We start from the raw sequence: 26,077 nt of genomic DNA on the forward strand, positions 1-26,077 counted from the left end.
TGGTGGCTGAGTAGTCTAAAAAGATGTGCTTGGGCCAGACATGGTGGCTGATGCCTGTAATCCCAGCACTTTGGGAGGCCGAGGCGGGTAGATCACGAGGTCAGGAGATTGAGACCATCCTGGCTAACATGGTGAAACCCCGTCTCTACTAAAAAAATACAAAAAATTCCGGGCGTAGTGGCAGGCGCCTGTAATCCCAGCTACTTGGGAGGCTGAGGCAGGAGAATGGCATGAACCTGGGGGGCGGAGCTTGCAGTGAGCCGAGATCTTGCCACTGCACTACAGCCTGGGAGACAGAGCAAGACTCCGTCTCAAAAAAAAAAAAAAAAAAAAAGATGTGCTTGAAAATTATCTATTGGATTGAACTGTTTAGAGATTATTGGTCACCGTTAGTGGTGACCAAAAATCACTTGGGAGGCGTGTTAGGGACATTCTGAAGTGGGTTTGGGGTAAATGTTAGATGAAAAATGATGACAGTTGTGAATAACCCAATTGAGGAATTTAGCTTCTAGGAGAGGGGAGGCCGGGTGCAGTGGCTCACGCCTGTAATCCCAGCACTTTGGGAGGCCTAGGTGGGCAGATCACTTGACGTCAGGAGTTTGAGACCAGTCTGGCTAACATGGCAAGACCCTGCCTCTACTAAAAATACGAAAATTAGCTAGGCATGGTGACGCAATCTGTAATTGCAGCTACTCAGGAGGCTGAGGCACTAGAGATGGAGGTTGCAGTGAGCTGCGATCGTACAACTGCACTCCAGCCTGGTTGATGGAGTCAGAGTCTGTCTCCGAAAAAAAAAAAAGTCAGAGAGAAGAGTGATGAAATCAAGTTGAGGAAGAGGACTGTTTATTGCTTTATGATTTTAAAAAACATTTATTGTACAAAATATGGCAGATAACGCAAAAGTATACATTAGTGAATGAGTTTTTACAAATCCAATGCTTATGTAAGCAACACCTAAAAAATAGAATATAGTTGACCCTTTAATAACATGGATTTGAACTGTGCAGGTCCACTTTAGTTATACCCAGACTTTTTGGAATAAATATGTTGGAAATTTTTTTGGAGATTTGTGTGACACCTTGACAAAAACTTGCAGATGAACCACATAGCCTAGAAACATCAAAAAATTAAGAAAAAGATATGAATGCATAAGATGTATAGATACTAACCTATTTTATCATTTACTATAAAATATACATAAATCTAGGCTGGGCACGGGGGCTCACGTCTGTAATCCCAGCACTTTGGGAGGCCAAGGCGGGTGGATTATTTGAAGTCGGGAGTTCAGCCTGGCCAACATAGTGACACTCCATCTCTACTAAAAATACAAAAAAAAAAACCCCCAAAACAAAAAAACCCACAAAAAACCATAAGCTGGGCGTGGTGGCACACGCCTGTAATCCCAGCTTCTTGGGAGGCTGAGGCAGGAGATGTGCTAGAGCCCAGGAGGTGGAGGTTGCAGTGAGCCAAGATTGCGCCAGTGCACTCCAGCCTGGGTGACAGAGTGAGACTCTGTCCCAAAAAAAAAAAAAAAAAAAAAGGGATGTATCTCTGTCTCTCTTTCTCTCTATGTATATATGTATGTATAGATATACACACAGAAATCTATTATAAAAAGTTAAGATGTATCGAAATGTACACGCACACTTAACAGACAGTACGTGGTGCCATCTATAATCATGTAAACAAATGTATAGATGCAGTATTGAATTTTAACTGCATAAAATTAACTGTAGTACATACTGTACTACTGTAATAATTTTGTAGTGACCTCCTGCTGCTGTCACAGGGAGCTCAAGAATTGCAAGTATCCACTTAAAATCATCTCTGGTGAGCAGTTTATGTTTCTAGTAAATTGCTGTGTCACAGTGGAAAGTGATCTCTTTGGATTCTCACCTATTTTGTATCATGTTAATTGTAACACTATAAACCTTGAATAGCACGATGGGTCCCATATGAAGTGCCCACTAGTGATGCTGGAGATTCTCCCAAGAAACAGAGAAGTCATGACATCATGGTAAAAAGTTGAATTGATTGATATGTACTGCAGATTGAAGTCTGCAGCTGTGATTGCCCACCATTTCAAGATAAAGGAATCTGGCCTAAGGACTATTGTAAAAAAAGAAAAGGAATTTTTTTTTTTTTTCTTCGAGACAGGGTCTTCCTCTGTCACCCAGGCCGGAGTGCAGTAGTACACTCTCAGCTCACTGCAACCTCCACCTCTGGGGCTCAAACAGTCCTCCCAACTCAGCCTCCCAAGTAACTGGGACTCTAGGTGTGTGCCACAGCGCCTGGCTAACTTTTGTATATTTTTGTAGAGACCAGCCTGGGCAACGTGGCAAAACCCTGTCTCTATAAAAATTAGCTGAATGTGGTGGCGTGTGCTTATAGTCCCAGGCAGGAGACTGCTTGAGCTTGGGAGGCAGAGGTTGCAGTGAGCTGAGATAGCACATTACACTTCAGCCTGGGCAATGGGAGTGAAAAAAGCTCCCCAAGTGTCTCAAAAAAAAAAAAAAAAAAAAAAAAAAAAAAAAAAAAAAAAAATTTAAGATAAATGCAACTTTTACAGGGGTGCAGGATGCTGTAAGAAAGACTTACGTATAGACTCTAATATGATTTGAGAAAAAGCAAAGTCATTAATATGACAACTTAAAGCAAAAGGAAGGTGGTGAAAAATCTAAAACCGGAGAATTTAATGCCAGAAAAGGGTGATTTGATAATTGTAGAAAGAAGTTTGGTTTAAAAAATGTCAAGATAAAAAGAAGCAGCTTCTGCCAACCAGTAGGCAGCAGGGGAGTTCCCAGATGCCATTAAGAAAATCATTGAGGAGAAAGGTTATCTGCCTGAACGAGTTTTTAATGCTGACAGCAGTGCCCTATTCTGGGAAAAAAATGCCACAGAAGACATTTATTAGTAAGGAAGAGAAGTGTGCACCCGGAATTAAGGCCAGGAAGGGATAGACTAACTCTGTTGTTTTGTGCAAATGCAGTCAAGTTTATAATCAGGACTGTCCTTATCTATAATGCTGCTAACCCCCAACCTTGGAGGGAAAAGATAAACAGCAGCTGCTAGTCTTTTCCTTGTATCACAAGAAGACTAGACAGTGGGAACCCTTTTTCTGGATTAGCTCCATTGATGCTTGTTCCCAAAGTCAGGAAGTACCTGACCAGTAAGAGACTGCCTTTTAAAGTTTTTTTTGAGGCTGGGTGCAGTGCTTCACGCCTGTAATCCCAGCACTTTGGGGGGCCGAGACGGGTGGATCACTTGAGGTCAGGAGTTTGAGACCAGCCTGGCCGACGTGGTGATGCCCCATCTCTACTAGTACAAAAATTAGCTGGGCATGGTGGTGCATGCCTATAATCCTGGCTACTCAGGAGGCTGAGGCAGGACAATCGCTTGAACCCAGGAGGAAGAGATTACAGTTAGCTGAGATTGAGCCACTGCACTCCAGCCTGGGAGACAGAGGGAGACTCAGTCTCAAAAAAAAAAAAGTTTTATTGATATTGCACAGTGCCCGTGGCCACGTGAAATCTCATGAATTAAACGCCAAAGGTATGGAAGTGGTCTACTTGCCCCCAGACACAGTGTCTCTATCTTGACATAGGCCTCTAGATCAAAGGCTCACACAGACCTTTTAAGGCTCACCACACATGGTACTCTATGGAAAGGATTGTCAGCTCTGTGAAAGAGAACCCTGATAGAACATCAGGAAAGTCTGGAAGGATCACACCCTTGAAGGTGCCGTCAGTGTGACAGAAATAACCGTGAAAGTTAGCAAGCTTGAAACAATAAATTCCTGCTGGGAAAACTGTCCAGATGTTTTGCATGACTTACAGGATTTACGATAGGTACCATCAACAAAGTCATGAAAGAGGGCTGGGCATGGTGGCTCATCCCTGTAATCCCAGCACTTTGGGACACCCAGGCTGGCAGATCACCTTAGGTCAGGAGTTCGAGACCAGCCTGGCCAACATGGTGAAACCCTGTCTCTACTAAAAATACAAAAATTATCCAGGAGTGGTGATGCCTGTAATCCCAGCGACTTGGGAGGCTGAGGCATGAGAATCGCTTGAGCCTGGGAGGCAGAGTTTCAGTGAGCCGAGATCATGCCACTGCATTCCAGCTTGGGCAACAGAGTGAGACTTGTCTCAAAAAAAAAAAAAAAAAAAAAAAAAAAAAAATCACGAAAGAAGTTGTAGATACGGCAAAAAAGATGAGAACTGAAGCATTTCAAGATACCGATTTTGGAGAAATTCAAGAATTAATAGATACCACACCAGAGAAGTTAAGAGAAGACAGATTAATGGAGCTCAGTGCTTCCAAACCAGTGCCAGATGATGAGGAAGAAGATGTAGAAGAAACAGTGCCAGAAGATTGATGTTAAACAGTCTGCCAGAAAGCTTCTAATTGTTTAAGACTGCTTTTGACTTCTTTTAGACATTGATCTTTCTATAATACTGGCACTGAAATGAAAGCAAATGGTGGAAGAAGGATTGGTACTGTATAGAAACATTTTTAGGGAAATTTGCAAAAATGTCAGAGAGAAAGTATAGTATATTTCCATAAAGTTATACTGAGCATGCCTGCATCTGTTGCCTTCCCTTCCACCTTCTCCACCTCCTCTGTCTCTGTTACCCCTGAGGGAGATGACCAACCCCTCCTGTTCTTCCTCTTCCTTAGCCTACTCACTGTGAAGACAAGGATGAAAATGTTTTTGTTTTGGAGATGGAGTTTCGCTGTCATTGCCCAGGCTGGAGTGCGGTGGTGTGATCTTGGCTCACTGCAACCTCCACCTCCCAGGTTTAAGCAATTCTTCTGCCTCAGCCTCCTGAGTAGCTGGGATTACAGGTCCCCACCACCACTCCTGGCTAATTTTTTGCATTTTTAGTAGAGGTGGGGTTTCACCATGTTGGCCAGGCTGGTCTAGAACTCCTGAACTCAGGTGATCCACCCTCCTCAGCCTCCCAAAGTGCTAGGATTACAGGCCTGAGCTACCGCACCCAGCAGGATGAAGACTTTTTTGATGATCCACTTCCATTAATGGATGGTACATACATTTTCTCTTCTGTATATTCTAAGAATATAGTATATAAAACATATAACATACAAAATATGTGTTAACTGACTGTTTATTTTAACAGTAAGCCTTCTGGCTAGCAGTAAGCTATTAGCAGTTAAGTTTTTGGGTGAGTCAAAAGTTATAAATGGTGGTTCATACATGTATTCCCTCCCAGCAGTTTGGGAGGCCGAGGCAGACGGATCTCTTGAGGGCAGGCACACAAGACCAGCCTGGGCAACATGGCAAAACCCCATCTCTGCCGGGCGCGGTGGCTCAAGCCTGTAATCCCAGCACTTTGGGAGGCCGAGACGGGCGGATCACGAGGTCAGGAGATCGAGACCATCCTGGCTAACACGGTGAAACCCTGTCTCTACTAAAAAAAATACAAAAAACTAGCCGGGCGAGGTGGCGGGCGCCTGTAGTCCCAGCTACTCCGGAGGCTGAGGCAGGAGAATGGCGTGAACCCGGGAGGCGGAGCTTGCAGTGAGCTGAGATCCGGCCACTCCAGCCCGGGAGACAGAGCGAGACTCTGTCTCAAAAACAAACAAACAAACAAAAAAACAAACAAAACCCATCTCTACTAAATATACAAAAATTAACCAGGTGTGGTGGAGACTGCAGTGAGCTGAGATTGTGCCACTATACTCCAGCCTGGACAACAGAGCGAGACTCTGTCAAAAACAAAACAAAACAACCCCCAAAACTCATACTATACTTTTTTTTTTTTTTTTTTTTTGGTGGAGATAGGGTCTCACTTTGTCACCCAGGCTGGAGTGGAGTGCAGTGGTGTGATCACAACTTACAGCATCCTTGACCTCCTGGGCTCAAGCGATATTCCCATTTCAGTCTCCCCCGCAACTGGGACTACAGGTGCTTTTCACCAAGCCCAGCTAATTTTTGTATTATTATTATTATTTTTTGAGACAGAATTTTGCTCTTGTTGCTTGAGTACAATGGCTTGATCTCGGCTCACCGCAACCTCTGCCTCCCGGGTTCAAGCAATTCTCCTACTGCAGCCTCCTAAGTAGCTGGGATTACAGGCATGCACCATCACACCTGGCTAATTTTGTATTTTCAGTAGAGACAGGATTTCTCCATGTTGGTTAGGCTGGTCTCGAATGCCCGACCTCAGGTGATCCGCCTGCCTCGGCCTCCCAAAGTACTGAGATTACAGGCATGAGCCATTGCGCCCAGCCAATTTTTGTATTTTTTGTAGAGATAGGGTTTTGCCATGTTGCCCAGGCTGGTCTCAAACTCCTGGGCTCAAGTGGTATGCCCACCTTGACCTCCCAAAGTGCTGGGATTACTCAGTCTATACGTGGATTTTGACTTCATTGGGGGACGGGGGACTCAGCACCCCTACCCTCCACATTGTTCAAGGGTCAACTGTACTTCTTCTCCTTTCAATCTTTATCTCGTTTATTTTTCTTTCCTAATTGCACTGTCTAGGGCCTCTAGTACAGTGTTGAATATAAGTTTTAAGTTTGGGCATTTTTGCCTTGTTCTGCCTCATAGGGAGGAAGCATTCAGTCTTTTACCATAATTAGCTACAGTATTTTCATAGACATCCTTTATTCTTGATTTGCTGAGTTTTAAAAATAAAATAGCTATTGCATTTTAGCAAATGCTTTTTTAACATATGTTGAAATGATCATATGATTTTTCGCCTTTATTCTGTTACTGTTGGCAAGTTATAATCGATTTTTCCAATGTTAACCCATCTTACATTTGTGGGATAAACCCTATATTTTAGTGGTTGATTATCCTTTGTATATTGTGGAATCCAATTTGCTAGTCTTTGTATTTTTGTTTTCTTTGTAAAGCATTTTTATATGTACATTCCTGAGGAGGATTAATGTATAGTTTTCTTGTAATTTCTTTTTTTTTTTTTTTTTTTTTTTTTTTTTTTTTTTTTGAGACGGAGTCTCGCTCTGTCGCCCAGGCTGGAGTGCAGTGGCCGGATCTCAGCTCACTGCAAGCTCCGCCTCCTGGGTTCACGCCATTCTCCTGCCTCAGCCTCCCGAGTAGCTGGGACTACAGGCGCCCGCCAGGTCGCCCGGCTAGCTTTTTTTGTATTTTTAGTAGAGACGGGGTTTCACCATGTTAGCCAGGATGGTCTTGATCTCCTGACCTCGTGATCCGCCCGTCTCGGCCTCCCAAAGTGCTGGGATTACAGGCTTGAGCCACCGCGCCCGGCCTTCTTGTAATTTCTTAGTCTAGTTTTGATTGCCTCAGAATGAGTTGGTACTTATTGCCTTCTCTTCTGTTTTTTAGAAAAGCGTGTAAGGCCGGACGTGATAGCTCATACCTGTAATCCTAGCACTTCGGAAAGCTGAGGCAGGTGGACTGCTTGAACTCAGGAGTTTGAGACCAGCCTGGGCAACATGACGAAACCCTGTCTCCACAAAAAATACAAAAAATTAGCTGGGCATTATGGCATATGCCTGTAGTCCCAGCTGCTTGGGGGGCTGAGGTGGGAGGATCACCTGAGCATAGAAAGTCAAGGCTGCAGTGAGCTATGATGGCTCCACTTTACTCCAGCTTGCATGAAAGAGTGAGACTCTGTCTCAAAAAAAAAAAAGTTTGTGTAGAATTGATGTTATTATTATTTTTAGAGCCAGGGCCTTGCTCTGTCACCCAAGCTGTAGTAGAGTGGTGCCATCATAGCTCACCGCAGTCTTGAATTATTTTGTTTAAAGGCTCCTTCCACTTCAGTCTCCAGAGTATCTAGGACTATAAGTGTGTGCCACCAAGCCCAGCTAATAATAATAATATTATCATTATTTTTGAGATGGAGTCTTGCTCTATTGCCCAGGCTGGAGTGCAGTGGTGTGATCTCGGCTCACTGCAACCACCGCCTCCTGGGTTCAAGTGATTCTTGTGCCTCAGCCTCCCCAGTAGCTGGGATTACAGGCGCGGCACTACACCCGGCTAAATTTTGTATTTTTTAGTGGAGACGGGGTTTCACCATGTTGGCCAGGCTGGTCTCGACCTCCTGATCTCATGATCCGCCCACCTCAGCCTCCCAAAGTGCTGGGATTACAGGCGTGAGCCACCAGGCCTGGACTACTTTTTTTTTTTTTTAAATAGAGACAGGATCTTGCTGTGTTGCCTAGGCTGATCTTGAACTCCTGGTCTCAGGTGATCCTTCTACTTTGGCCTCTCAAAATACTGGGATTATAGGTGTAAGCCACCATGCCCAGCCCTGTCTTTTTTTTTTTTCCCCTTAAATGTTTGATATTATTTAAATGGTGTGGCTAGAAGCTATGTTGAAATGGGCCAATGAATGACAGATATATAAGGAAATAGCCAGGATGGACAACTTTGAGAATTCTGTCTATTAAGAGAAGAGAGGATAGTCACTGGAGAAGTGTAAAGATTGAATCAGGCATTAAAGAAATACTGTTGTTTTCTTGACTGACATTATGTCTTTTAAGTTAGCTTCTGTGTTACTTAATTGTATTGCAGATACATCAAGAAATCTGGAATTTCATGAAATACATAGCACTGGGAATGAACCACCTTTGCTGATTATGATTGGCTACAGTGATGGAATGCAGGTCTGGAGTGTCCCTGTAAGTACACATGTGGTTGAATACCTAAAACATTATACTTCCCAGCATGTTAGCTTATGTGAAATCTGTAGATACTTTTTTTTTTTTTTGGAGACAGAGTCTCATTCTGTTGCCCAGGCTGGAGTGCCGTGGCGTGATCTCGGCTTACTGCAAGCTCTGCCTCCCGGGTTCACGCCATTCTCCTGCCTCAGCCTCCAGTGTAGCTGGGATTATAGGCACCCACCACCATGCCTGGATAATTTTTTGTATTTTTAGTAGAGATGGGGTTTCACCTTGTTAGCCAGGATGGTCTCGATCTCCTGACCTCGTCATCCGCTTGCCCCTGCCTCCCAAAGTGCTGGGATTACAGGCATGAGCCACCACGCCTGGCCAACGTTTTTTAAGTTAAAAAAATGTTTATTTTTTGATAAGTCACTTCTGATGAAGTTTGGTCTTCCATTCTGTTCTGTTTTTTTTGAGACAGAGTCTCTGTCACCCAGGCTCGAGGGCAGTGGCATGATTGTAACTCACTCTGTCCTCTAGTGATCCTCCTGCCTCAGTCTCTGGAGTAGTTGGGACTACAGGCACGTGCTACCACACCCAGCTAATTTTTAATACTTTTAAATGGACACAGGGGCCTACTGTGTTGCCCAGGCTGGTTTTGAACTCCTGGGCTCAAGTAATCCTCCTACTTGGCCTCCTAAAGTGTGGGCGTTACAGGCATGAGCCACTGTGTCTGGCCAATTCTGTTTTTATAATTATCATATTATTAAGTATCTAAGATGTGGGATTTTTTTTTTAACTTGGCTTTACTTTGCAGAGGTAGAAGAATCATGCTGGTATGTCACGAAATTACAAGTGTTCTTTTTCTTTTGCCTTTTGGGAAGTGTAGTTGACATGTTTCAAGGTCTTGCAATGTTCTTTGTAATTTTGGTATTGTTCCAAAGGCATGCAGAAAGTACTGAAAATTTGGTAGTTTTTTTTTTCTTACTGAGAGGAATATTTCTAGGTTTTGATAAAACAAAAGGGTTTTGTAAATGTAAATTTTTCTTATTAATAGAGACTACATTTTGCTTCATTATGCTGTTTGTTGACAGAATTGAAGACAAAGAGGAAGCTATACGTTTAACAAGAGGGTTGAGCCTGTGTGATTGGGGTGTTGACTGGATTGAACACATTCCTTTGGTGGTACTCAGGTTGCTTTAACTGCTCGCTTGTTTTGGTTATAATTAGAGGCATTACTTTTAATAGTTTAACGTTAATTTCTGTTTATCTTTGAGTGCTTAAGGTCTTTAGTCTTTATTCCTCCTTATGCCTAGATTATATTTTGAGAGGCTTGAATTTTTTTTTTTTTTTTTTGAGACAGAATCTTGCTCTGTGGCCCAGGCTGGAGTGCAGTGGTGTGATCTCGGCTCACTGCAAGCTCCGCCTCCTGGGTTCATGCCATTCTCCTGCCTCACCCTCCCGAGTAGCTGGGACTACACGTGCCTGCCACCATGCCCGGCTAATTTTTTGTATTTTTAGTAGAGATGGGGTCACTGTGTTAGCCAGGATGGTCTCGATCTCCTGACCTCGTGATCCGCCCGTCTCGGCCTCCCAAAGTGCTGGGATTACAGGTGTGAGCCACCGCGCCCAGCCTGGGTGACAGAGTGAAACCTTGTCTCAGGAAAAAAAAAAAAAAGAATCTGGGAAAATAAGCTTCTTATGTTTCATTGATTGAGCTCTCATTATGGTCAAAGAGGTTTATATACATATTATCTCATCTAATGTAGAAGTTACCTTGTTTTACAGGTGGTAAGGTCACACTGCTTTTAAGAGGTGGAAGTAGAATTTTAACCTAGTTATGTCTGAATTCAAATTCAAAGCCCATGATCTAAGAGCTATACTTCATCACTTTTCAAATGTGATTGCTAAAGATATGACATGCGAGTAGTTTTGTAGTTTAGGTTCAGTTTTTGTAGAGGTGAAGGGAATTTTCCTTTCTCCCTCTGAAATAAATTGACAATAGCTTAACAGGAGGAAAAAGCATACACATGCACGAGAGCCACATAAAATGAGACTCAAAGAAGGGCCAGATGGCTGAAGCTTACATAGTGCTCTCTTCATAGGGGAGAAGGAAAAGGAGGAATGTAGTCAATTTTGAGAGTTAGTAAGTCATTCTCAAGAAAGTTGAAGGGGCCCAAAGAGCAGAAAATCGTTTCTAAGTGATTCTCTTGGAAATGGGACCTGAGCAGAGATGATAGCCTGTGACAAAGTCTGTCTAGGTGTGATGTCGTTTCTCGGTTTTCCTTCCTGCAATTTGAGATTAATCTTCTCTGGTTGAAGAAATTTCAGAGAGGGGAGAGGGAGGTAATTGTGTTTCTTCTAGAAGAGCTTCAGGAAAGGGAACTTTAGAGAGTTCCACCTTGTGCTTGTGAGGGAGAAGCAGGAGAACATCAGAAGTCCTTGGTTCTGAGGGCTTCTGAGGCCTTTTAATTTCCTTTAGCTCAAAATGCTCCGCATGCCAAAATGCCGGAATTTGGAATATCGTTTTTTGAGCCCCAGTGTTTTCATTTGTAAAAGATTAGGATGTACCTTCAAATACTCATAATTATCTTTTATGTTTTACTCCGTTAGCCATTACTGTGTTGGAACCCTTCTGAAACTTATAACCATTATTCATTCAACGAGCATATGCTAGACAGTGGGCAGCCTGTTTGCCAACCTGAAAAAAATGACTCTCATGGATCTTTATAGTCTGTAATTCATACAGTTGGCCCTCTATGTATGTGTTTTGCACATCTGCAGATTCGACCAACTGTGGATTGAAAATATTTGGAATTAAAAAAGAGGGTGGTTGTGTCTGTACTGAACACACATAGAGTTTTCTTTCTTGTCATTATTTCCTAAACAATGCAGTATGACAATTATTTACATAGCATTTACATTGTACTAGGTATTATAAGTAAGTAAGAGATGATTTAAAGTATATGAGAGGATATGTAAAGGTTGTATGCAAATACTGTGCCATTTTATGTAAAGTACTTGAGCATCATGGACTTTGGTATCCATGGGTGGTTTGTGGAACCAATCCCCCACAGATGCTGAGGGACAATTTGCATTTGCATTTACTTTTCTTTTTTTTGGAGTGCAGTGGGGGCGATCTCAGCTCACTGCAACCTCTGCCTCCCGGGTTCAAGTGATTTTCATGTCTCAGCCCCCTGAGTAGCTGGGACTACAGGTGTGAGCCACCATGCCAGGCTAATTTTTGTGTGGTTTTTTTTTAGTAGAGACGGGGTTTCACCACGTTGGCCAGGTTGGTTTTGAACTCCTGACCTCAAGTGATCAACCGGCCTTGGCCTCCCAGAGTGCTGGGATTACAGGTGTGAGCAACCGTGCCTGGCCTGCTTTTTAAAAATACAGATGATATCTCACTATGTTGCCCAGATTGGTCTTGAACTCCTGGCCTCAGGCCCATCCTCCTGCTGTGGCTTCCCAAACCACTGGGATTACAGATGTGAGCCATCATGCCTAGCTATGTCTTTGCTTTTGAGTAAGTGTAGGTGGGCAGAAAATCAACCCCTGTCCAAACCTTAGCTTAGTTTTTGCTTGTAGTATATACTCAGGACTCCCTCTTGTTGAGTATAATATAACTGTCCCACAGTGGCTCATGTCTGTAATTCCAGCACTTTGGAGGCCAAGGCAAGCAGGTTACTTGAGGTCAAGAGTTTGAGACCATCCTGGCCAACATGGTGAAACTCCATCTTTACTAAAAGTACAAAAATTAGCCAGGGATGGTGGTGGGCACCTGTAATCCCAGCTACTTGGGAGGCTGAGGCAGGAAAATTGCTTGAGCCCAGGAGGCGGAAGTTGCAGTGAGCCGAGATTGCGCCACTGCACTCTTGCCTGGGAAACAGAGTGAGACTGTGTCTCAAAAAGAAAGACAAAACTGTCCCACCTGGAAGTCTCAGGTTAAGAAAATAAGCATATCTTAAACATTTAAAAAAATTGTCTATTGAAGTGCATAGATGTGAATGGAACTTAGATGATGTCTAGGAATATCGTTAATTAGAGTCAGCTCAAAAGCAGAACTGTGCAGTAGTTTACTCCCCAATCTCTACTGCTTTGTATATGACACCAGCTTTCCTAGCTTTCCTGAGCTGTCAGATCCCTTCTTTAAACACACCAGATTTGACATAGAATGATTGTTATGTTGGCGTTCCAGATAAACAACCCTTTTTTCCAACCATCCCTAACAATGTTATTGACTCTTTTTTGGTGAGGTAAGTATAAGCTTTCTTGCTCAAAATTCTTAATTAAAAAAATCAAAATTATCTTCGTATATATTTTAAAAACCAAATAGTGGGGTGAGATTCAAATATGAAAAAAATGAAGTTCTATACGCTGCCTTTCTTTTTTTTTTTGTTTTGGAGACTCTTGCTCTGTCGCCCAGACTGGAGTGTGGTGACGCGATCTTGGCTCACTGCAACCTCCACCTCCGGGGTTCAAGCAGTTCTCCTGCCTCAGCCTCCTGAGTAGCTGAGATTACAGGCATGCATCACCACACCCAGGTAATTTTTGTATTTTTAGTAGAGATGGGGTTTCACCACATTGGCAAGGCTGGTCTCAAACTCCTGACCTCACGTGATCCACCTGCCTCGGCCTCCCAAAGTGCTGGGATTACAGGCGTGAGCCACCACACTTGACCTCAAAATATCATACTTTTTGAAGTTTTCTTCTCCCAGTTTTAGATAGATTGGTGCCATGAACTACAAAGTTCTGTTTTGTTTTATTTTTTATTTTTGATACGGAGTCTTGTTCTGTCACCCAGGCTGGAGTGCAGTAGCATGATCTCGGCTCACTGCAGGCTCTGCCTCCCGGGTTCAAGCGATTCTCCTGCCTCACCTTGCTGAGTAGCTGGGATTATGGGCACGCGCCATCACATCGTGCTCATTTTTGTATTTTTAGTAGAGACAGGGTTTCACTGTGTTGGTGAGGCTGGTCTTGAGCTCCTGACCTCGTGAACTGCCTGGCTCAGCCTCCCAAAGTGCTGGGATTACAGGCATGAGCCAACGTGCGCGGCCACGAACTATGAAGATTTAAATGGTGTTCATTTATTCAGGACATGTCTGGGATATACAGTGGTGAGCACAACAGATGTGGTCTTTGCTGTCATGGAGCTAGTAGGAGAGAGATATTTAAATAAAAATAAATGCATATACAACTTAAGTTGTAATATGAGAAAAAGGATGACATACTATGACAAGGAAGTGGCATATAAGCTAAAAAATACTTAGGGTAAGACTGGAACAATAAACAGTAAACAGAGGTTCTGAGATGAAAGCGTTCTTTTCTGTATAGTTAGAGATTGATTTAGATTTCTCAAATTGTTTCTCTTTAAAGAGTATTGAGGCCGGGCATGGTGGCTCATGCCTATAATCCCAACACTTTGGGAGGCTGAGGGTGGTGTATTGCTTGAGGCCAGCAGTTTAGGAGCAGCTTGGGCAACATGGTGAGATCCCATCTAACCAAAAACCACAAAAATTCAGGCTGAAAACAGGAGGATCACTTGAACCTAGGAGGTCGAGGCTGCAGTGAGCTGTGATTGCGCCACTGCACGCCAGCCTGGGTGACAGAGCAAGACCCTCTCAAAAAAAAAAGAAGAAAGAAGAATATTGAGATAAATATCTTTATGGTCATATAATTTGGAGAGATCAATAAAAGTAAGGCTTCTGATAGATTTTCCAAATTACATTCTTTTACAGCCATGTCATTTGTACTTATCCCATACATTTATTAATTCATTCACTCAGCAAAGATTTATTAATTGTCTATTACATGCCAGACTGTGTTGAAGGTGCTGAGACAACACTGAACAAAACAAAGTCATTCTCCTTGTGGAATTTTCATTCTGGTAGGTGGGGAAGATAGATTTAGTAAATGTGTACCATGTTAGATGGTGATAGATGTTATGTATGGTAGGGGGGTTGGTGTTGTCGTGGGTTGCTGTTCTATATAGGATGGTCTGGGAAAGCCTCTCAAAGATCCAGTGACATAGTGGAGTGGTGTGAAGTTATCCATATGGGTATTTGAGGGAGGAACACTCCAAGCCAGTATAAACACTCTGTGGTGCAGAATATGTTTCTTATATTTAAGAACAGTAAGGAGGCAGTTTAGCTGGAGTTAGGGGAGCAAAGCAAAGAGTAAGAGATTATGTCCAAGAGGTGGCAGTTGGCTAGGGCTTTGTTTTAGCCCTTGTAAGGACATCTGAAATTTCAAATATAGAGCAAAGTTGGAATTTTACAGTGAAAATACTTATACCCACTATCTAGAGCAGCAGTCCCCAGCGTTTTTGGCACCAGGGACCGGTTTTGTGGAAGATAGTTTTCCCACGGGGTGGGAATAGTTTCAGTATGATTCAAGCACAGTAAATGTATTGTTCAGTTTATTTCTATTATTATTACATTGTAATATATAATGAAATAGTTATACAACTCACCATAATGTAGAACCAGTGGGAGCTCTGAGCTTGTTTTCCCACAACTAGATGGTCCCATCTGGGGGTGATGGGAGACAGTGACAGGTCATCAGGCATTGGATTCTCATAAGGAGCATGCAGTTTAGATCCCTGGCATGCGCAGTTCACAATAGGGTTCGCATGCCTATGAGAATCTAATGCTGCTGACCTGACGAGAGGCAGAGCTTAGGCAGTACTGTGCGTGATGGAGAGCAGCTGTAAATACAGATGAAGCTTTGCTTTTGCTTGCTTGCTTCTCACCTCCTGCTGTGAGGCCTGGTTCCTAACCAGTGCCTGGCCCAGGGATTGGAGACCCCTCAACTAGAGTATACCCTTAAAATTTTCCTATACTTTCTTTTTCCAGTTTTTTTTTTTTCAGGCAACCCTCAGAACCAAAACGGGTTCATAGAGCTGCCTACTATACTTTCTCATGTCCATCTTATTCGGTGCATTTCAGAGGAATGCAAACATCAATATGCTTTCCCCTAACTACTTTTGCATGCATATAATTAACTAGAGTTCAATATTTGGTTAGTTTTTTTTGTTTTTTTAGACAGAGCCTCGCTCTATTGCCCAGGCTGGAGGGCAGTGGTGCGATCTCTGCTCACTGCAGCCTCTACCTCATGGGTTCAATCGATTCTCATGTCTCAGCCTCCAGAGTAGCTGGGATTACAGGCACATGCCACCATGCCTGGCTGATTTTTGTGATCTTTTAAATTTTAGCTATTTTGGTAGGTTATACCTTGAGGATTTACTTAGCATTAGCATTTCCCTGATGACTAATAATGTGGAGTACTTTTTCATGTTTCTTGGCCGTTTGTATATATTTTAGCAATTATTTGTATAATTTTGTTGCCCAGTAAAAATTTTAGTTGCCGGGTGTAGTGGCTAAACCTGTAATCCCCAGCACTTTGGGAGGCTGAGGTGGGCAGATCACAAGGTCAGGAGATCGAGACCATCCTGGCTAACATGGTGAAATGCCATCTCTACTAAAAATACAAAAAATACAAAAAAATTAGCCCGGCGTGGTAGCGGGCACCTGTAGTCCCAGCTACTTGGGAGGCTGAGGCACGAGAATGGCGTGAACCCAGGAGGTGGAGCTTTCAGTGAGCCGAGATTGCACCATTTCACTCCAGCCTGGGCTACAGAGCAAGACTCTGTCTCAAAAACACCACCACCACCACCACCACCACTACTTAGTTGTAGAAGCCATTGGAGGATTTTGAATAGAGGTAATATCACTTTTAAAAATAAGAAAGGTATGTGAAGAGCAGATTTGGGTGGAAAGGTAGTAAATTTGGTTTTAAATGTGCGAACCGTAGACTGTTGCTGGTCCATGAACTGGTGATAGTGAATCATTTGTTATTGGCAGCAAAAAGGTAAAGTGCAGAAAATGAGAGTAAGCTTTTAGAAACCTGTAGTATTTGCCAGTGCATACTCTCCAAACATATGTATATAGTTTACAGAAGTATCATTTGTGCCAGCTTTTAGAAAAATAAAAGGAAATTGGTCTTTTATGACAAATGGTTTGAAAAACACTATCATCAAGGCATCCAGTTGGAGAAGGAGTTGTTTTTGAGAAGTATGTTTAGACATGCAATCATGTATTATTTTATTTCACACAAATAACATTTCTGTGATTATTAACGTTCATTTTAGCATTATACATTCTTTGTAGTCATGAGAATAAGATACAGAATTTTCAAGGAGGAGATTTGAATTGCAGAATGAGGAGTTGGACTTATTCTTTCAGCCATAATAATTTGGACTCATTGAGAAGCTTTTGGAAACATACATTCCAAAAACTGTCTGTAATATTGATTTTGTGGTTGCAGTGGGATGAATAGCAGGAGAAAAGAAAAGGTTATAAGGCTAGTTAGGAGTGAATTTCAACACTGTCTAAATGTTAGATGTTCAGAGCCTGAAGTAAGTTTGTTACTGTGAGAGGATTACCAAAAACCATGGTAAGTGGTTAGACATTTAGAAGAGAAGAAAGTCAAAGATGTTTCCAGAGTCTTGACCTGGGGACTGGTGCTGCTTAGTATGAAAGATGGCATCATTTTAGCAGAAATAGAATTTGATTATTAGACTTAGACTATGTTAAAAATCATGAAAAGCAAAAATTGTATAGCATCTTGTCTTACAAGTAATAAAGGGTTCTCACTTAAAGTTTCAGTGGTAAAAGTCTTCTGATATTTTCCTGTAATTTTTGCTATCTGTTTAAATGCCTACTTAGTTTTCTCTTCTTTTCTTTTCTTTTTGAGACATAGTCTTGCTCTGTCACCCAGGCTGGAGTGCAGTGGTGCAATCATGGCTTCAACCTCCTGGGCTCAAGCGATTCCCTCACCTCAGTCTCCCGAGTAGCTGGGACCACAGGCATGCGCCACCATGCCCAACTAATTTTTGTGGTTTTTTTTTTTTTTTTTTTTTGTAGAGGTGGGGTTTTGCCATGTTGCCCAGGCTGATCTTGAACTCTTGAGCTCAAGCAATCCTCCTGCCTTGGCCTCCCACAGTGCTGTGATTACAGGCATGAGCCACTGCGCCCAGCATCTTATCTTCTTTTGAAATGCTTAATTTTTTCTAAAAAAAAATGGAGAGTATATTTATTACAGCACCTAAAATATGGCAGTTGTATTGTGTGAAACAGTATACAGTTGGCCCTGGGTATCCATGGATTCTGAATACGTGGATTCAGTCAATATGGATAGAAAATATTTGGGAAAAAAGTAAAAAATAATTCAACAATAAAAAATAACACAAATAAAAATGACAATATAGCTATTTACATAGCACTTACATTGTATTAGGTATTATAAGTAATTTAGAGATGATTTAAAGTATTATAGGAGGATGTGCATAGGTTATATATTCATAGTTTATGTGCACATACCATGCCATTTTATAAAAGGGGCTTGAACATTGGAGGTTTTGGTGTCCACAGGGATTCTGGAACCGATCCCATGCGGATACAGAGGGATGACCGTATTTTCGTTTCAAAAGTTAGTATTTGTAGTGTTTTCTTGGAGCTGTGTATATGCGGTACTTCAATGACCTAACACTAGGTGTCGCTACCACATTGATCTAAGAAAAGTGCATCTGCTCCTTGAAAGGAAATTTTTGCCCTAAAGCTTTTGTGTAGTTTTTATACACTAAAAGCTTTAGAGCAAACATGCAAGGGCATTCTTGAGGTAAATACCAATTAGTCTACTATTTATTAGAGGTTAGGTGCCAATAGACCTTGCCATGTTAAGATTGTTAGCCAGGAAACAGTTTTTATGGGTTTCATTTGGGAGTAATATAAAGTTAGTGATTTGGGTACACTGGCAAGCAGAGAGAGGTTGAATATGGATGGAGTCCAGTGAAAAAAATTGCCTTTGTTGAGAATAGGACTTTATTTTCTTTGGTGCATTATCTTCTTCCTGGAAAGAGAAGTAATAGGTGGATCCTTAGACATCTGCAGTGGGAGGGAATTGGTTGTTATGGATGAATAAAAGCAGAAATGAAGAGTAATACTGAAGAAACTTCTGGAATTTACTCATATTGGTGGATTAAAATATCTTTTCCTGTAGTATGTTTCTTAAAGTATCACTTCAGAGAAGTCTTGCATCTGAAACTTAATTTTTCCCTGTGTGCAAATAGTGGCGTGACTCATGTTGATTTGACGTAGGCAGTAGACATTACTGTGAGTTTGAAATTTATCATTGTAAGTTTGACTCTTTCTTATTTGAGATCTTTTTGATGATTTTCTACTCTAAAACAGTATATTATTTGGACCTAAGCTGATTTATAAGTCTGTGGAATGCAATTTTTTTCTGATAAATGTTATTGAATATACATACAGTAAAATGCACAAATCTTATGTGCATAGATTGAATATATATACATTATATATATATATATATATATATATATATAACATTCTAACCATCATCCTGGATTAAGATCTAGAACATTTCCAGTACCTCGAAAGAATCCCTCGTGCCACTTCCTTGGCCATACTACCCTCTTTCCATCTCCAAGTAACCGTTATTCTGCTGTTCTGACTTCTATCACCACAGATTTGTTTTTTTCTATGCTTGAATGTCTAAAAAATACGGTCATAGATTTAAAAAGTATACTTTTATTTCTGGCTTGTCTCTTAACATTATGACTGTAAGATTTGTTTTTATGCTATTGTGTGTAACATTAATTTTGCTGTGTAGTATCTATCATGTGAATACAATAATTTTTTTAAAAATCCATTATATGACTGATAGACATTTTTGTTGTTTCCAGTTTTTGAGTATTAATAAAGTTGCTCTGAAAATTCTTGTATATGGTAATTTTGTCATAGACATAAACAAAAAATGGTAATTTTTGCTGTATATAGACACTCATTTGTCTTGGGTGTTGATCTAGGAGTAGATTATTGTGTCATAGGATAAGTACATGTCTACCTTTAGTAGGTACTCCCACATAGTTTTCAAAAGTGGTTTTGCCAACTTTGTACTCTCACCAGAAGTATTTGGAATTTCTGTCTGTTCTGCATTCTCAGCAGCACTTGGTATTGTCAGTCTTTTCAGTTTTGGCCATTCTGTTGTGGATGTGTTGATATCTTCCGTGAGGCTGTGAGGTTTTAAAAATGCTTTTAAGGGGGCTTGGCATGGTGGCTCATGCCTGTAATCCCAGCACTTTGGGAGGCCGAGGTGGGTGGATCACAAGGTCAAGAGATCGAGACCATCCTGGCCAACATGGTGAAACCCCGTCTCTATTAAAAATACAAAAATTAGCCGGGCGTGGTGGCAGGCGCCTGTAGTCCCAGCTACTCGGGAGGCTGAGGCAGGAGAATCACTTGAACCTGGGAGGTGGAGGTTGCAGTGGGCGGAGATTGTACCAGTGCACTCCAGCCTGGTGACAGAGCAAGACTCCGTCTCCAAAAAATAAAAAATGCTTTTTAGGCTGGGCACAGTGGTTCATGCCTGTAATCCTAGCACTTTGGGAGGCTGAGGTGGGAGGAGCCTTTGAGATTAGAAGTTTGAGACCAGCCTGGGCACCATAGTGAGATCCCGTCTCAACCAAAAATAAAACATTAGCCGGTCCTCGTGGCATGTGCCTGTGGTTCCAGCAACTCAGGACGTTGAGGGGAGAGGATCACTTGAGTCTGGGAGATCAAGGCTACAGTGAGCTATGATCATGTTACTGCCCTCCAGCCTGGGCATCACAGTACACAGTAAGACCCTTTTTCAAAAAATGCTTTTTATTTTGCAATAAATTTCAAACTTCCAGAAAACTTTATAATGTATACAAGGTATTCCTGTTGCCCATCATGGAGATTCACCAATCATGGATTTTGCCTTATTTGTTTGTCATTCTCTCAGTCTGTGTATCTATGCATATATTTTCTGAACCATAATTTCCATAAATTTATTATTGTTTTTGAGATGGAGTCTCGCTCTGTTGCCCAGGCTGGAGTGCAGTGGCGCGATCTCGCCCACTGCAACCTCTGCCTCCTGGGTTCAAGCAATTCTCCTGCTTCAGCCTCCTGAATAGCTGGGACAACAGGCATGTGCCGCCATGCCCAGGTAATTTTTTGTATTTTTAGTAAAGATGGGATTTTGGCATGTTAGCCAGGCTCTTCTTGAACTCCTGGCCTCAAGTGATCCAGTCACCTCGGCCTCCCAAAGTACTGGGATTACAGGCGTGAGCCATCGTGCTTGGCCTGTTTTCATAAATTATTTAGTATAATTTCCTAAGAATAAATGTATAACCATAGCACTGTCATCAAATCCAGGTCATTTAAATTTGACCCAGTAGTATTGTGGTTCAGATTTTTTATCTTTTGCTCTATTATTATTTCTTTTTGTATCTTTGTTTACTCCAAGGACATGAAAATATTCTTTTAGGCTGGGTGTGGTGGCTCATGCCTGTAATCCCAGCACTTTGAGAGGCCAAGGCAGGCGGACCACTTCAGGTCAGGAGTTCAAGACTAGCCTGGCCAACATGGTGAAACCCATTGCTACTAAAATACAAAAATTAGCTGGGCATGATGGTATGTGCATATAATCCCAGCTACTTGGGTAGCTGAGGCATGAGACTTGCTTGAACCCGGGAGACACAGGTTGCACTGAGCCGAGATCGTACCACTGTACTCCAGCCTGGGTGACAGAGTGAGACTCTGTCTCAAAAAAAAAAAAAGGCTGGGCATGGTGGCTTATGCCTGTAATCTCAGCATTTTGGAAGGCTGAGGCGGGCTTATCACCTGAGGTCAGGAGATCGAGACCATCTTGGCCAACACAGTGAAACCCCATCTTTACTAAAAATACAAAAATTAGCCAGGCGTGATGGCACACACCTGTAAGCCCAGCTACTTGGGAGGCTGAGGCAGGAGAATCATTTGAACCTGGGAGTCGGAAGTTGCAGTGAGCCAAGATCACCACTGCACTCCAGCCTGGCGACAGAGTGAGACTTTGTCTCAAAAAAAAAAATTCCTTTTCTTTTAGAGGGTTGTATTTACCTTTAGGTTTAAGATTCATTAAAACAACAAATAACAAACAAAAAAACCCCAAAATTTTGTATGTGTATGGTATGAGATGGGGTCAGGGTTATTTCTTTTTCATTTCGTTTCCTTATTTTTTAGAGACAGAGTCTCATTCTGTTGCCAAGGCTGGAGTGCAGTGGTGCCGTTATAGCTCACTGCAGCCTCCAAGTCCTGGACTCAGGTGATCTTCCTGCTTCAGACTCCTGAGCAGCTAGTACTATAAGCATGTGCCACTGTGCCCGGCTACTTAAAATTTTTTTTTTTTTTTGTAGAGAGGGGCTCTCATTATGTTGCGCAGGCTGGCCTTGAACTCCTGGCCCAAAGCAGTCCATCTGCCTAAGCTTTATTTCTTATTTATCTCTATTTTTAGAATAATGATACCCAATTGATTCAGCACCATTTCCTGAAAAGACCATTCTTTACCCAATTAATTGGAATAATACCATAGATGTGTGGGTAATTCTTATACTCTATTTTTTCATTGGTTTAATTGTCTACTTTTGAATTCTTTTTTTTTTTTTTTTTTTTTTTGAGACGGAGTTTCGCTCTGTTGCCCAGGCTGGAGTGCAGTGGCCGGATCTCAGCTCACTGCAAGCTCCGCCTCCCGGGTTCACGCCATTCTCCTGCCTCAGCCTCCTGAGTAGCTGGGACTACAGGCGCCCACCACCTCGCCCGGCTAGTTTTTTTGTATTTTTTAGTAGAGACGGGGTTTCACCGTGTTAGCCAGGATGGTCTCGATCTCCTGACCTCGTGATCCGCCCGTCTCGGCCTCCCAAAGTGCTGGGATTACAGGCTTGAGCCACCGCGCCCAGCCTCTACTTTTGAATTCTAAGTATGCTAGAAACTCAATCTGAGAAATTCCCCAAATAAACAACAATTTCTTGCTCTTTGCTTTAAATCTATTTTATTTCCACTCTAGCCCTTCCTGCTAACATCTATATTTTTATTAGAATAGTACCATAATTTTTCCATTCAGCCACATTGAAATGTTTGGGTCTTTGTCAAGTATTATGAGATACAGATAAACTAAGACCTGAGCACTGTCTTGAGGAGATAATTTCTTACTTGGGGGAAATGTCACTAAATATTTGCAGTCTGTGTCAGTGGTTCCCAACCAGGAGTCATTTTGTTCTCCAAGGGGCCATTTGGCTATTTTTTTTCATTGTCATGACTGGGGATTGCAGCTGGCATGTGGTAGATAGAAGCCAGAGATACTGCTACACATCCTATAATGTACAGGACAGCCTCCCCAAACTAGGAATTGTTGAGTCCAAAACATCGGTAGTGCTGAGGTTGAAAAACCTTGATCAGTATTAGGATAGAGGTATAAATGAATGGCTGTAGAGCCCCCAAAGAATGACGGGATGCCTGGGGGAGGGTTTTTCTTTCTTTCTTTTTTTTTTTTTTTTTAACTCAGGATCAGACCTGAGGGAGTTTTGTTGCTGCTGCTGTTGTTTTTGAGACGGAGTTTCGCTCTTGTTAGCCCAGGCTGGAGTGCAGTGGTGCGATCTCGGCTCACTGTAAGCTCCGCCTCCCGGGTTCACGCCATTCTCCTGCCGCAGCCTCCCGAGTAGTTGGGACTACAGGGGCCCGCCATCACGCCCGGCTAATTTTTTGTATTTTTAGTAGACACGGGGTTTCACCGTGTTAGCCAGGATGGTCTCGATTTCCTGACCTTGTGATCCGCCCGCCTCGGCCTCCCAGAGCGCTGGGATTACAGGCGTGAGCCACTGCTACCGGCCAAGAGGAAGGAGTTTTAACACTTGTGCTGCCTAGTAAAATTTTGTAGAATATGAAAAAAAAAAAGTTATAACTGGAATATTCAGAATGCACCATACATTATTTTAGGCATATTGCATATATTATGTATTATCCTGTCAATTTTACTAGTTAGTCTTATTTTACACTTGAAAAAATTAAGGGTTATATTTAACTAGGTCAAGTTCTTTAATAGATACCTTTTAAAAAACAGACTTTTAAAAAAATTTATTTATTTATTTTTAAAGCATGTCACTGTATTTCTTTTCCCTCAGGTGATTTTTCTGTGGCTTCAACATTGTCTCTTCAAAATTAAGAGAAAAATATCCCAAAGTTTAGAACTGGATCACTTAGCCCTTTCTCTTCTTATCTCCTCCCAGTTCAAAATGCTTGCATCTCTTAATGGCCAGCATCCTCTTGGATCTGCAGTTAGGCTCAACACATTCCAGCCTTAGCACAATCTAATATCACACAGAATAGTCTTACTGCCCTACACATCCTCTGTGGTCTTAGCGTTCTTCAGAAAATTGGCTTTGTCTGCCCGCAATAGCCACTCTGCTTCTGATCATAGTGCCTCTTTCCCTGGGCATACAAAGAATCCTTGCCCATCTTATACTGTGGTACTTTGTGAGGCTGATGCTTGCCACACTCCTTACAGGAGGTTCTTCGGGTTTTAGGTATGTTGACCATCTCTGCAGCAGGGCTGTTCTGTCTTTGTGATGAAAACAAGAAACGGCATCTGAGACGCTTACCTCGTGCAGCTCTCGCCTAACAGGAAAAGAAAAAAAGACAGACTTTATTGTATTGTATTGTATTGTATTGTATTGTATTGTATTGTATTGTATTGTATTGTATTGTATTGTATTGTATTGTATTTATTTATTTTTTTTTTTTTGAGACGGAGTCTTGCTCTGTCGCCCGGGCTGGAGTGCAGTGGCGGGATCTCAGCTCACTGCAAGCTCCGCCTCCCGGGTTTACGCCATTCTCCTGCCTCAGCCTCCCGAGTAGCTGGGACTACAGGCGCCCGCCACCTCGCCCGGCTAGTTTTTTGTATTTTTAGTAGAGACGGGGTTTCACCGTGTTAGCCAGGATGGTCTCGATCTCCTGACCTCGTGATCCGCCCGTCTCGGCCTCCCAAAGTGCTGGGATTACAGGCTTGAGCCACCGCGCCCGGCTCAGACTTTATTTTTAAGGGCAGTTTTAGGTTCACAGCAAAATTGAGTAAAAAGTATAGGGAGGTCCCATAAAACTCCTGCCTCCATATTGTGCACAGCCTCTCTCTCTGTCAACACCCCCAGCACCAGAGTGGTAACATTGTTACAATCCATGAACATGCATTGATACATTATTGTCACCCACAGTCCATAGCTTACAGTAGGATTCATTTTTGGTGGTATATTTTTTTCCTTTTTTTTTGGACACAGGGTCTTGCTCTGTTGGCCATGCTGGAGTATAGTGGTGCGATCTCGGCTCACTGTAGCCTTTGCCTTCTGGGCTCAAGTGATCCTCCCACCTCAACCTCCTGGGTAGCTGGGACTACAGGTGCATGCCACCATGCCTGGCTAATTTTTCTATTTTTTTTTTTGTAGAAATGGGGTTTCGCCATGTTACCCAGGCTGATCTGGAACTCCTGACCTCAAGTGATCTGCCCACCTCGGCCTCCCAAAGTGCTGGGGTTGCAGGTGTGAGCTGCCGTACCTGGCCTGGTTTTTGGTGGTATACTTTCTATGTGTTGTGACAGGTATCCACCATTGTAATATCACACAGAATAGTCTCACTGCCCTACACATCCTCTGTTCTCTATGTATTCATCACTCCCTCCCTGATAAGCCCTGGGCACCACTGATCTTTTTACTGTGTCTATTCTTTTGCCTTTTCCATATAGTTGGAATCACACAGTAGGTAGCCATTTCAGATTGGTTTCTTTCACTTAGTAGTATGCATTTAAGGTTCTTTCATGTCTTTTCATGACTTGATAGCTTATTCAAATGCTGAATAATACTTCATTGTATGGAATACCACAATTTGTTTATGACAGTTATCTTTTTATTTTATTTTATTTTGGAGATGGAGTCTCACTTTGTCACCTAGGCTGTAGTACAGTGGGGCGATCTTGGCTCACTGCAACTTCCACCTCCTGGGTTCAAGTGATTCTTCTGACTCAGCCTCCCAACTAGCTGGAATTACAGGTGTCTGCCACCACTCCCAGCTAACTTTTGTACTTTTAGTAGAGATGGGGTTTCACCATGTTGGTCAGGCTGGTCTCAGACTCCTGACCTCCAGCAGTCTACCGCCTCAGCTTCCCAAAGTGCTGGGATTACAGGCATGAGCCACCACACCTGATAATATCTTTTAAAAAATAAAGATAATGTACATACTATGAAATGCACAAATCTCAGGTCTATAGTTTGATGATTTTTACCGGTGTGTATGTGTTTGTATATATGTGTGTTTATATACGTCTGTATGCATGCTTGTGTGTATACAAATACAAGTGCATGAAACCACCATTGGGGAGAAAATGTAAAACATTTTGTACTCATAAAATTTTGCGGTCAATATTTCTCCTCCTTCCAGGATAAGATAACCACTATTCTGACCCCATATTAGTTTTACATGCATTGAACTTCATATAAATAGAGGCACACAGTATGTGCTCTTTTGCATCTGTCCTTTTTTGCTAAATATATTTT

General features: G+C 42.2%; 1 protein-coding gene across 9 annotated transcripts in view; it reads left to right on the forward strand.

Moving 5' to 3' along the window:
* BCAS3 (BCAS3 microtubule associated cell migration factor) overlaps positions 1-26,077 on the forward strand; it is a 733,207-nt gene that overhangs the window by 20,282 nt on the left and 686,848 nt on the right. For 8 of the 9 annotated variants that reach the window (XM_030922807.1, XM_030922806.1, XM_030922804.1 and 5 more), the window contains exon 5: positions 8,528-8,634. In XM_030922807.1, the coding sequence (XP_030778667.1) occupies positions 8,528-8,634 (107 nt within the window). Of the gene's footprint in view, positions 1-8,306; positions 8,311-8,527; positions 8,635-26,077 lie in introns of those variants that run through there. The other variant, XM_030922809.1, reaches the window with a different exon arrangement.

Source organism: Rhinopithecus roxellana, chromosome 19, assembly GCF_007565055.1.
Source record: "Rhinopithecus roxellana isolate Shanxi Qingling chromosome 19, ASM756505v1, whole genome shotgun sequence".
NCBI classification, from domain to species: Eukaryota; Metazoa; Chordata; class Mammalia; order Primates; family Cercopithecidae; genus Rhinopithecus; species Rhinopithecus roxellana.